Raw genomic sequence first — 12,942 nt, forward strand, 5'->3', positions numbered from 1 at the left:
GGCTGTCCCAGGAATCTTAGCAACCAGGAGGTTGATGCCACGGCTTACACTCTGTCCAGACAAATCCCCTAATCTTCTGATCACCAATCCAAGCCAGCTTGTTTTACCTAAGAGATTACCTTAAGCTTCTTGTTGCTCATAGTCTTATAACTTGTGTGGCCAGCACCTCTCAGAAACCTCAGGCTTGGGGCTGGGGATTTAGCTCAGTGGCATAAGTGCCTTCCTTGCAAGTGTGTGGTCATGAGTTCAATCCCTGGTACCGATAAAAACAAAAAAGACAAAAAAAGAAAGAAAGAAAGAAAAGAAACCTCAGGCTCTGTTCCTTTTTTGTAGCACAGTATGCTACGTGTAAGCTTCAGTCATCTGATTGCTCTTCAATACTAGGTTTTGTGTGACTCCTGTGCACTTGGATGCATTCATATGCTCTTTCTCCTATTAAACTGCCTTAATTTGTGGCCCAGCCGAAAGATATAGGGAAGTAACAAGAAGCCACTCTGCCCTGTGTTGCTCTTGTAGAGCACTCTCCCTGTAACAGTGGCCAGGACAGGGCCAGTTGCTTTTAATCAGTAAAATGGAGCAAAAACGAGAGGCTGTCCCTTCTGAGGTGAGGGTCCAGAGCTACTGTGGCTCCCCTCTCTGCACCCTCTTACTTCCACTGGCTCACGCTGGGGGAAGCCGGCCACCAGGTGAGCTGTCCTGTGGAGCAGCTGTGTGATAAGGAAGGCCAGGGAGGCCTGAAGCCCAGCAGCTCATGACAATCTGAATCTCCCTGACAGATGCAAAATGACCTCCATAGTCTTCAGGTGACATCAGCCTTGCTCAGCCAACACCGTCGACTGCCATTCAAGAGACCTGAATGCAGAAACACCTTTACAGATTGCGGTATAGCCTACCACCACTGGGTTCCTATGTTCAAGTGCTGATGCCCCATGAGATTGCTTTTGGGGGTGGAGCCTATGAAAAGATAATAAAGTATTGTTATTGAGGTCATGGGGTAGGGTCTTAATATGATGGGGCTGAGGTCCTTACAATAATAAGAGATGCCAAAAATAGAAGAAAGGCCACATGAGGACATGGCAAGAAGGTGACCATTGACAAGCCAGGAAGGCAGCCCTACCACACAGCGTGGATGACAATTTAGACCTTGAAACTTCTAGCATCTAAAACTGAGAACGTGAATTTCTATTGTTTAAGTCACCCAGTGATATTTTATTTTGACAGTACCATAAAACAAACAAAACTAAGCTGTATCTGGATTCTTGTGTGTGTGTGCAGTGTGGGCACACCTTGAGCTCAGTTTGTAGCCCAGGCTGGTCTTGAACTCACAACAATCCTCCTGCCTCAGCCTCCTGAGTGCTAGGATTACAGGCCTGGCTATGGATTCTTGATCAAGTACTTTTTTAAATTTTATTTTTATTTACTTATTTTGGTACCAGGGATCGAACTCATGATTTCATACTTGCCAGGCAGGTGCCTGTGCCACTGAGCTAAATCCCCAGCCCTCCAGCTAAGGATTCTTGACCCTTAGAAACTTTGAGATGATAATTTTTACTGGTTTTGAGCTATTACATTTTGAAGTGATTTGTTATGCAGTAGTAGATAACCAATACATTAGCCCTTTTTTCCCCTCTATGTCCTTTTTGACTTCTGTCTTCAAAAGACGGACAGGCAGAGTGCTGTCTCTGAACACTTCCAATTCTTGCTTTTCCTGGCAATGAAGAGTCATGTTATGGGCTGGGGATGTAGCTCAGTGGTAGAGCACTTGTCTAGAATATGTAAGGCCCCACCCACCCAGCCAGAGAACAAAGAAGCAACAGCAACCTCCCACAGGCACCAGCAGCCTGTTGGGTGAGCTTGGAGAGAAGATATATCCATCCCCACACCAGGAATCAGCTGATTTGGAAGAATGCAGCCTGAGATAATAGCAATTGATTTAAAGAAAGAACATAATGCCTTGTATTGTTTGGTTGACTTTGCAGACCTAAAACTGGTAGTCTGAACATCTATTTAGTAGATAACAATATGCAACATAGTAGTTATTGTGGATTTCCTATTGTCTCGTTTTTGCCAGTATTGTTCTCGTTTTGTTTCATTTTGTTGTTTTGTTTTATTATCTTTAAAATAAATAAATAGAATATGTAAGGCCTCAGGTTTGATCCCTCACACCGCCACCATCTTCAGCACAACAAGAAAAAATCAAATCCAGGATTATACTGAGTTCTGAGTCACTGAGAGCACTTCTGAAATATTGTGATTAACTTTCCATTTTCCTAGCAAAGTGAAAAAATAACTGTTGCTAATCCAGTTTGGATGCAAGTTACATAAATAATAACTGCAGTGAATTGGAGTGGTTTCTAGAGTGTACATTTGTGTAGATCACCTTATACTGTAATTCTGTGTATAACATATCTATATTGTATGCATAAGTGAATTCCTGTAATCCCATAATTCCTATAGATTAAGTGTTCCTAAGTAATCTTAATTATATGTCTATTTAAATGAACCTGTAGTTTTTGGAAGTGGAAGAAAATTATTTGCTGAGATGGCAGCCGGGAATCCTTCACGCGCAATCCCGGGAAGGGACAGCTGCCACACAAGGTTCAGCGCCTGGACACCTTTTAGCAACACGTCATTAAACAGACAGGTGAGTTGCACACTCTGCAATAAAACGAGTTTGATTCATGCCGTTAACTTTACTGTGATGTGTTGAGTCTAGTGTCATATTTTTGAAAGAAAAATCCTCTAAAGAATGTAGTTTTTGAATCAGTTTAAACAAAAATATACCTAGCTTCATCAGACCAACGCCAGTTTCTTAGCCTAGCTGCTACCCTAGCTCCTACCTTCCTGGAGACTCCAAATCTGCCTTCCTTCTCTGGGGACACAGTGGAGGTGTCCAGGACACACATGGCTTGCTGTTTGGGAGATGGGAGTGGGGTGTTCATCAGAGTTTCTTTGTGTCTCCTCAGTTCTCTGTTCCCTCCCATGCCCTCTGTGTGGTTCCATGTGGCCTGGGAAAACCCACTCCCCTTGAAGGTAGTTCAGGAAGAAGCCAGTGACTGGTGCGGGTGCCCTGCCAGGCGCTAATGGAGGAAGCAAAGTGGGTCCTCAGAGCTCACGCAGTTTAGCTTCCTTCTCCAGGGAAGGGGGCAGCCAGAGCTAAAGTCCAACCTACACTACAGACAGAGCTTGTTTGGGGGACACTGATGCTGGTGCCTCTCTTCCCCAGAGACACACCTAACAGTGGAATTTTGCAGTATTATTGACTTTCGACTTTGTGGGTATCATGGGGACCCAGGGCTGTGGGTTAGTAAAGTTTTTAAGTGGTCCTGTTTCCACAATTAAATGCTTGTAGCTGTATGTGTTTTCAATACAAAATGTATGGAATCTTGTTCCCTAGGCAACCTTAGCTAGGTAGAAACAGGAGCCAGGAATGATTGCCTCTGTGTTCCGCCCAGGCCTTCCGAAGGCCCCTCTGTAATTACATCCCACTGGCCTTTGCACCAGCCCACCCGACAGGCCCCGGCCTGTCTGCAGCCTGGATACAAACAGTTTAAGGTGAAAGGGGAGCCCCCCTCCCCCCCCACCACATATGCAAGCGTGCTTGTGAACTGTAATGTGCTATGCAAATATCAGCTGGGAGCTTGTTCTTAGATTGTCTAAAGATTGCTTAGCAACTGAGAAATATGTGGAACTGTAATGCAAAATCTCATCTCCCTCCACCCCTTCCAGCTCTTTCAGGAAAGGGTTGCTCTTATAAGCCATTGGTTTGACCTCTGGACCAACAAGCAGCGCCAAGAATTCTTACTCACAATTTTTTTACGATGCACTAAATCACAATTAAGGTAAATGTAGCCTCTTGTTGTAATTATCATTGATGCTTAAAGAAAACAAAATGTAGTAAAATGTTGTACAGCCTTTAATGGTCTCCCTTTCTTTCCTTCCTTCCTTTCCTAGGAAAAAGGAAGCTACTGATAGTTTAAGGTTTATAAGTAGATTCATCTAGTGCCTACCTTCCTCCTCTTCCTCAGAACCATGCAGTTTCAATCAGCAACATATTTCAAGTATTAGTATGGTATATAACAGGAAGCTTTAGTGTGGTATATAACAGGGGCTCAGAATGTATTGTCGAATTAGTGAAAAAATGACAAGATTGAGGGAGATTTTCCAGAGTTTGCTAGCCGCCTGGCCTCTTGAGACTGCAGTGGAGCCCGGGGTGGTGGGGGTAAACATCTCCCCATCACTGGGAGTCTGTCCTGTGTTTGAAGAAACATCTCTGTGGCTACAGTCAGGGCATTTTTCACATTCTCTTGGTTTATTAAATTCCCCTTGGAAATCAGACAGATGATATGTTCCGAATGGATATCTGGCATGTGAGTAGACACTGTGTAAATGATTGTTAAATGAATGGATGGATCTGAAAAATATCTGAGAAGCGACAACAGTAGCCCCTAGCGGGCGACGTGGGTGAGACACAGCAGCATACCCCCGTGACTTCCGGTGGGTCCCTGTCCTCCATCCCTCCCTTTCCTCGGGGTGTGTCTGTAATTTACCTGAACATATTTAAGCACAGATCATGTGACATTTGTTATTGGAATCCTATGCAGGGCTAACTGCTGTTCTGATCAGGAATTAATATGCTAGGAGTCCTTAGCTCACTAAATTATTGGAAAGGTCACAGTGCCTCAGTTTCTATCAAATACTTTGCCAATCAGCAAAGCAATATCAGATATCAGTTATTATCACAGCGATCAGTGGCTTGTTAATGAGCTATCTAAAAGTAAGAAAGAGTCTCTGGTGAAATTAGGAATATTCAAGATGTGAGGACTGCCTGAAATATTGCAGAGAGCCCTTCAGGGCGTCTAGGCTTGATTGAAGAGTCCAGCTGGGCCTGTAGCGGGTTCAGTAAGCGTGGTTCCTGGGCTTCATCCCCAAATAAGTGACCCTGGATCACTCTGGGGGGTTTCTGGTGGCCTAGGCCAACAATGAGTATATAACAGGATAGTGCTTCTGGAGCTGTGTCCTTTCTCAATCCAAAGGCAAAGAGGGCATTCTAGGAAGGTATTTGGGCTTCCTCACTATGTTTGTTTAGTGAGCATCTATGATAACATTTGCTGTTGACTTCACTCTGACCCGCTGGAGAGGCTCATGCCCTTCACAGAGGATCTGAGGGGTGTGCATGATCCAGTTTGCTTATCTTGCATCCTGCAGCCTTCATCTACGATCTTCACTTCTTCCTGTCCTTCTCATCTGCTCAGTCATTCCTTCTCTCCTCCTCCAGTGGCCTCCTCGTCTTCTCTCTGTGGGCACAAAGCAGATGGTAACTGACTTTGCCCAGAGGAGTCAGCAGGAGACAGACAGCTTCCTGGCTGTGAAGACATCTTCAGAGGGGCAGGCCCTTCAGCGAATGGCTACAAGTCAGCAGGAGGGGATATTTTATGACAATCATTTACTACTTTCTTTTACTCCAACCTTGCAGCTTGCAAGATAAGAAAACAAGGGACAGAAGCCGGTATCCATAATAACTTTGTGCACCAGGTTCCCGTTTCATGTGTCACAGAGCAATTTCACTTGTAACCACCGGAGGTCATTAGAGATTGTGTGTGTATTTTGAGCCAGCCTAACAGGCCTGACAGTCTGTCACTGGAAATTACATCCTTTGTCTGGTACCTGAAGTCTTCTTTCTGTCGGACCAGAATGTGGAAGGAACCTGCTCGGTGAAATTGCTTTGTTTTGTTTGATGGCGGCTGTGTTTCCACAGACAGTGATGTGTGACTCAGAGTTCTGCGCGGCTGCTGTCGTTGGTCTTACTTGGGGGGAAGCTGCATGGGCCTTTCTGGCCTCTAGATTTGGTGCCCTGAACCCATCTTTAATGTGAAGTGACGGTTTCTGTTATCAGTTCATTCCCCCAAGTCCGAGTTGTCATTTTATACTTCTCACCATCTCATTCAGTCTTCTGCTCCTTCCAGTTGTCTTTCTTCCCCTGAAATTGTGAATAAACGTAATAAATGGGAGAAATGGGCATCATGGGAAGGCCTGAAATATACCTGTATGTGTATTCTTTTGTTCAACTTTTTTTTCATAGTAGAGTGACCATTGCTTTATAATTTCCAGGTAACTTTCTTTTAATTTATAAACATGATATTTCAGTGTTTGTGGGAAAGATGTCATCACAATTTTCTTAAGTTTCTTCTTAATCTCAGAGACATAGAGTAAATATCTAAGACTTTTTTTTACAGGTCTAGTAAATATTCCATAATTGACATTGGGTCAGATTGGGGGGTTTCTGGTGGCCTAAGGTCAATGGTAAGTGTAATATCAGGGTGCTGCTTCCAGAGCTTTGTCTTTTCTCAAAGTTTAAGATGATCTTAAATGGCACTTTGTGATATCTAGGATACTTTTCAGAGGCGATCGGGCACATGTAAGGTGGTATGGCCGTGGGCATGAGGCGGTTTGCAGAGGTTCAGCTTCTAAAGCCACCCTAGTAACCTAGCGGTCAGCTGTCCCGGCCGCCTCCCACAGCCGCGCTTTTCTCCTGCCTGCACTCTGGCATGCACTCCGGTATGTCACACTCCTATCCACGTGGTTAAAAGGTCCCCACGGCCACTTGACTGCACTGACCTTTCCTGTGTCTTCTTAAAGGAAACTGGGCTGTTTGTTTCTGTTCCACTTGGCAAAACCTAGGAGGAGTTTCAATCCAGCTTCTTGCCTCACTGGTGGGACCGGTTTTCAATTGCTTCTGCTCAAGGCCTGGAGTTCCAGAGTAGGAGCTGTTGAAACTTGCAGCTGCCTTGAAGGGGGCAACATTCATGCAACTGCATTCCCAAGACAAGCAGATAAAATGCACACGTGTGCGTGCGTGCATATGTGAGCGTGTGTGGCATTGGGACAGAGGAGACCTGAACAGCCCCCAAGGACTTAGTTCAAATCATTCATCCCCATTGGAGCAGACTGCAAACGGGGAGGAAGGTGTACCAACCACAGTGTACTGAAGAGAGAGACCTACCGGCTGCCTCTGTCCACTTAGCCCCTTCGCTACAGCCCCTGGAGGGTGGCTGAGATGACCCTCCACTGTCCTCTGCTGAGGCAATCGGGTGTCACCCTTCAGATACCATGTACTTCATTAGTTGATTCCTAACACACCGCAGCTACAACTCAGTTACAGAAAGGCAGTGTGAAAGGAGCCTGTTTCTGTGAGAATGTGGGGAAGATGCTGGAGAAAACAGTCATCCAGGGTAACATGTGATGGCAGGTTGTTCAGTTAGACAGCTGTGGGGGCCCTGCCTTGGGATTTGCATTAGGGGGAGGGGCCTCAGGGCTCACTCAGCACCACACTTGCTCTTCACGTAGAACGGACATTAACGCTCAACAGCGCACAAGCGGGTGGAAATTTATGGCAAGAAAAAGAAAATGAGAAAGAAAAAGAAACTTACAGCCAAGGAACAGAGAGGTATGCGTGCGTGTCAGTGGCTGGAAATTTATTAAGAGGAAGTATCAGAAGCAACAGGGGTTCTGTCTAAAGCAACCAGGCAGGACTCTTGCTGGAGATAGCCCAGAGCAATCAAAGGGCCCCTGGAGGCTGGTGAAGGAGAGGGATGTGATCTGATAGGAGGCCAGATATCCAGAGGTGTGGTTCACGCTGGAACGACTTAGCAGTGCTCTTTGCTAAAACTGGATTTGACAAGGAAGTGTATAGTTAGCCCTGGGGAAAGGTTCAGGAGCTTAGCCCAAGTCCTGTCAAGGAGAAGCTCTTTGACAAGAGAGGGAAGGGCAGTATTCAAAATAAACTGTACACTTACTTGTGTCTTAGTCACTTTTTGACACTAGGACAAAGTATCTGAGTCCCAAAACTTAAAGGAGGAGAGGTTTTTTGGCTCTCAGCGTCAGGAGTCTCAGTCCATGTTTAACAAGCTTACACACAGCCATGGCGCCACAGAGGGGCCAGGCGGAGGAAAGCTGCTGGCATCATGGTGGCCGGGAAGCAGAGTGCACGGAGGAGCCAGGGAGGGAGACAGAGCCTTCTGGTCCTGCCCCGCCAGGCGACTCACTTCCTAACAGCAAGCCTAACGAAGACCCCTACTCCAATCACCTTCCAGTCCAGCCACCTCCCCGGAGATGTAAACCATAACAACTCGTAACTAAAACAACAGATTTCTAAATACTCGCGGCAAGTCTGGGCCACTTTAACTCTTCCTTTTCCGCAGACTTCTGGACACACCCTTTCCTCCCTCACAGTTCAGCTAATGATGGGCAAATACATACAATATGCCCATTCCTTGTTGGCATGGTTTAAGAGATGAATGAAGCCAAAAAAGGAAAATTCTTTAACTTTTATTTTAGTCTCTTTCACAGTAATAATGATTGCACTCATTCTGGGGAGATGGTGTGTGTATGTGACACATCTCCACCTTTTATGCCCCTTCTCCTCCTTCCATCTCTTGGTCCCCTTCCCATCTCCCTGTTTCCTATTGTCTATCTAAAAAGAATTCTTAGTTTAAAAGGAAAAAAGAAACCAAAAACTGCAAGCTGTTTTGTTGAGCAGGGGTGGGGCTGGGTCCCCATGGGTTGAGGGAAGATCACTGGCCTACACTGGACTAAGTCCTTGTACCTCAAGTTCTCACTTCCTGTTTTGTAAGTGGTTTTTTTTTTTTTTTTTTGAGACAAGGTCTCCCTGTCCACTATATAGTCCAGGCTGGCCTCGAACTCTCAATGATCTTCCGGCCTCAGCCTTCCATGGGCTGGGATTACAGGAACGTGCCACCATTCCCAGCCTTGAGTCACCAGATGTGATGGTGTACATCTGTAATTCCAGCACTCAGGAGGATGAAACAAAAGCTCACCAATTCTAGGTCAGCCTGGGCTTCCCAGTGAGAGAATGTAAAGGAAAAAAAAAAAATCCCAAGCCAGATCCCAGCAAAACAAGGCTAATCCGTAAAACAACAGCTAGGTTAAAAGTAGTTTTCACGGGGCTGGGGATTTAGCTCAGCGGCATAAGGGCCTGCCTTTGCAAGCAGACAGTCGTGAGTTCGATCCCCGGTACCGGTAAAAAGAAAAATACAAAAAAAAAAAAAAAAAAGTAGTTTTCACACCAGATACTAAAACCACTTTAGCAGACACCACCCGCACCTCCCCCGCCCCACAAAGGGGGACAGGGCAGGATGCGAAAGGGGCCAGAGGAAAGTGGCGTGTAAGACTGGCCCCCAGCCCAGCCCACCTTTCCACATTCCTCTCCTCCTTCCTGTTTGGCCTCAGCTATTACTTGCCGCAGGTGTGGCTGAATTCATCTTGATAATTGCATCCCTGTGGGTGTCCGGTTGCCAAGGAGACCTCAGGAGTGGCAACATTCAAGAGGCCTCTGAGTGCTGTGGCCTTTACCACCAAGCTAGCTTCCGGTCTCTGCTGTGAGAATCAGTGCTCCCAGCAGGGAACCGTTTGGAAACTGTCTCAGGGAAGATGCGCAGGGCTAGGAAGCCCAGGATGGGAAAGGGAAACTACAGAGCCCCTGGCATGGGTGATATACTGGGTCCTTAACTTTAGTAATTCTGAGCAGAACTGATTTTCCTTATTGTTTAAAAGAAGGAAGAAAGACAAATAGGTTTTAAAAGTGATAAAAGATAAAAAGGTTTTAAAATGGTCTGGGGATTTAGCTCAGTGGCAAAAGCTCCTATCTGACAAGCCAGAGGTCCTGAGTCAAAAAGTGACCCCAAAGAGTCATTTATTGTGGTCACTTCTCTGGCCATCTCAGCTCTTCATGTGGCTGTGAACCAGGAAGGAAAACCAAAACCAGTCCGCAGTCAGACAGGGAGCCCTTCCAGCCCTCTGGAGGGCCTAAACACTTGGTTAAGTTGGGGCTCTCTGTAGTAAATGGGAAGGGCCTTGAAGTCTCCCAGCCCACCACGCATAGATTCAGTGCTCTGGACTTAACTTCAGCATCTGCATTAATCTGCTTTGCTGCCCCTTCCTTCCACCACTGGGAAGTCAAGGTCACAGGTATGGAAAAGCTGCCACCATCAGAATCGCTCAGTGCCGCTATGAAAGGGATTCTGGTTCACCAGGTCGGGGTGCAGCCGAGGAGGCTCTTTTCATCAGTGTGCAGCCAGGGTGGCACCCAGGCATGAGTGATCTTAAGGCTTCTTCCCCATCTTGCTCCTCCTCCTGGAGGCAGCATCACTGACGGTGCGGGCTGCCCAGTGTAGTGGACAAAACGCCAGGATTGGTCCAGGCTCTGCGGTGTCTCTTCCACCTTACCTGTGTTGCTGCTTTGTGGTTTCAGAATGTGTTTTACTATAGCAAACACACAATTTTAGCTCTAAAATTGTCATAAATAATTATGGAAACATTTCACACTCATGTAATTGAAAAATCAAGTTATCTTGCTGTAGTTGAAGCTTGTTTCAGTGGTTCAGTAGGAAAACCGATCCTTTGTTTCATTTTCTCTTTCTCTCTCTCTGTCTCTTCCTGTCTGTCTGTCTGCTTCTTTTTCTCTGTTCTGCCCTCAGCAATCATGGCTTCATTTTTTCTGTTTCCCTAGTTAACATTCCAGAGGACAGGAGAGATTTTCTTTGGCCTTCACTCTGATTGGCCAGCTGTGGTGTCCAGAAAATTGACTCATGTGAGCTCACATTCATCTTGTTTTTTTAGAGCTAGGGATGGAATTCCCAAACAGAAAATAAGGGCAGTTCACCTAAAGAGGGGGTAAGTAAATGAGAGGTGGTAAAAGTTAATTTCTTCATTTAACATTCAGCAAATATTGACTGAGTGCCCACTATACACAAGATTGATTCTTAGTACACGAGATTTAACAGTGAACGTCGCATAAAAATGCCTGCCCACTACAGTTTACAGTCTAGTGGAATAAAACCCATCCTAACATAGAAAATCAGGAATATTCATGCCTCTCATTGGATATCTGATGTAAAAAGTACCACTTTTAGGGTGTTTCCCATGTCCCAGAAGTTAGAGCAGTGTAATAGTTGCCCAGGGGACCTAGTATGTTCCTGGCCCAACCTCTGGAGCCTGTGGGCATCACTGTCCATGGCAAGGGGTCTCTGCAGATGTGATTGAGTGTAAGTGCTCGAGGTGGGGAGACTGGATTATCCATGCAGGCACAGTGTAATCATGGATCCTTCTAAGAGCCGCAGGAGGAGTGTGGGTCAGAGGAGAAGGTGCTGTGCTAATAGGCGCAGAGGGACAGACGGAGGGTCTGTGTTAGGTGGCAGAGGGTGAGGGAAGGAGTCCCTGACATGTGACATTTGTGCTGGCGTCTGAGGTGCACAGGAGCTAGGCAAGCAATAGTTGGAGGAGGAGTTTTTCACCTGGAAAGGAAACTGTGCGAGAAGTTGGACCTTCTTGGCCTGGTCGGTCCCCTCTCGCTATTTCATTCTAGCGCTAGGACTCAGAGCCATGGCCTTGGGCATGCTGTGTAAACTCTCTACTTCAGTCATAACCCTAGTCTTGCCTAGTCAATTTTTAATATCAGACTTCTGTTTGTTTCTGTTTTTGTCCTGGAAATGAAACTCAGGCCCTCATGCTTGCCGGGCAGGTTGTTGTGCCGCTGAGCTATATTCCTGGCCCAATGTCAAACTTTGGTAGATCCACTCAGAAATAGGGATAAGAAAAAAAAAGGAAGACACCAGTCACCAATAATGTGATCACTCATGCACAGCCTTCCAAATCTTTATGCTGACACGCATCCATGTAACTATGCACAGATCTGATTATGTAAGTTATTTACAGTCTTTCTTTAAAAACTACTCAGTCACACATTAATGCTTCACAAAACTACCTATCTGCTGTCTCATCCGCTAAAGACTTTAGCACATGGTTCTTCAATTTCTGTAATCCCTACCCCAGTCTTCATTCTGCATGAAACCGGCGTTCATGTGGAAAGCCTACCTCGTGTCCTGCACTCAGTAGATCTTCTCACCCATAAAGAATTTCTGCTTCACCTTCTGTGGCCTTCACCTCCCGCTGATGGAAGCAGCTCCTCCTCTTCTGATTTGCCTGTCCGGCCATCCCCACCTTGACCGCTGTCTGACTCTGGTTTTTCCATTCCATTTGCTCCTATGTTTCTTCCCAATAACTGCTGATTACCCCACTGGGAGGTCATGGCCCATGTCAGTAATTCACATTCCAGTTCCTTCAGCTCCCTGTGTGGAAGACTTTCATTGCATTCCTCACATTCACCCAAAACCTGAGCCATCAATGATGGACCCAACGTTTTCACTTTGCCCTTACGTCATAGAGAGTTTCTGGGTGAGGCCATCCAGCAGGGTACATTGCTTATAATAAATTACTTTCCAACTTTGTTTTCAAGCTGAATCGAAACTGCACAAACAATAAAATGAACTCCCATATACCAATACCCACTGTTAACAGTGATTAACAGAGAGTTCATGTTATTTCATCAGTTCCTCTCAAAGTTCCAATCCCTTTTTAAATCAAACTCAAAACATGTTGCTTCATATCTTATTATTCCAGTATATCTTTTTAAAAAGCAGTGTTTTTAAAAATTTCATCACAATTTCATTATTAACTAATATTCCTTAATATCATCATATGTGTCTAGTCAGTGTTCAAATTTCTTCAGTGACCTCATAAATTCCTACTTTAAAAATAATTTTCTTGAGTCAGGACTCAAATAAAGTTCCTGTGTCGCAGTTGATCAATGTGATTCTTAAATGTCTTTAATGAAAAGGGTCCCCTTTCCTCGCCCCATTTTTCTTTTGTCCCTGATAGTCTCCCACAGTCTGCATCTTGCTGGTTGTTCCCTTCTGTCTTTGTCTGGGAGTTTGGGCCTGGTCAGGTTCAGATATGACTATTTTCTGAGACCGTCTGATAGGGGGGTGTTCTGTTCCTTCTTACCCCATTACCCTCGTTACTAACTGGAATACACCTCTAAAAAGAAACTTGCTGTTTTTACTGATTTGCTTTTCTCTGAGGTAT

General features: G+C 45.4%; 1 protein-coding gene and 1 long non-coding RNA gene across 2 annotated transcripts in view; one reads left to right on the forward strand and one right to left on the reverse strand.

Moving 5' to 3' along the window:
- Positions 1 to 12,942, forward strand: part of Ect2l (epithelial cell transforming 2 like) — a 91,819-nt gene that overhangs the window by 17,109 nt on the left and 61,768 nt on the right. Inside the window, exons 2-3 of the mRNA XM_063233378.1 lie at positions 2,511 to 2,644; positions 3,730 to 3,842. Coding sequence (XP_063089448.1) covers positions 2,543 to 2,644; positions 3,730 to 3,842 — 215 coding nt within the window. The 5' untranslated portion in view covers positions 2,511 to 2,542. The remainder of the gene's footprint in view (positions 1 to 2,510; positions 2,645 to 3,729; positions 3,843 to 12,942) is intronic.
- On the reverse strand, positions 8,313 to 12,063 carry LOC134472215 (uncharacterized). The gene is made up of 2 exons (XR_010042095.1): positions 11,893 to 12,063; positions 8,313 to 10,681 (listed from the first exon to the last, which is right to left on the reverse strand). It is a non-coding gene; the product is annotated as an uncharacterized LOC134472215 (long non-coding RNA).

The sequence above is a fragment of the Cavia porcellus genome, unplaced genomic scaffold (assembly GCF_034190915.1).
Source record: "Cavia porcellus strain 051 isolate PalLab524CR breed Dunkin Hartley unplaced genomic scaffold, mCavPor4.1 scaffold_22, whole genome shotgun sequence".
Lineage (NCBI taxonomy): Eukaryota > Metazoa > Chordata > Mammalia > Rodentia > Caviidae > Cavia > Cavia porcellus.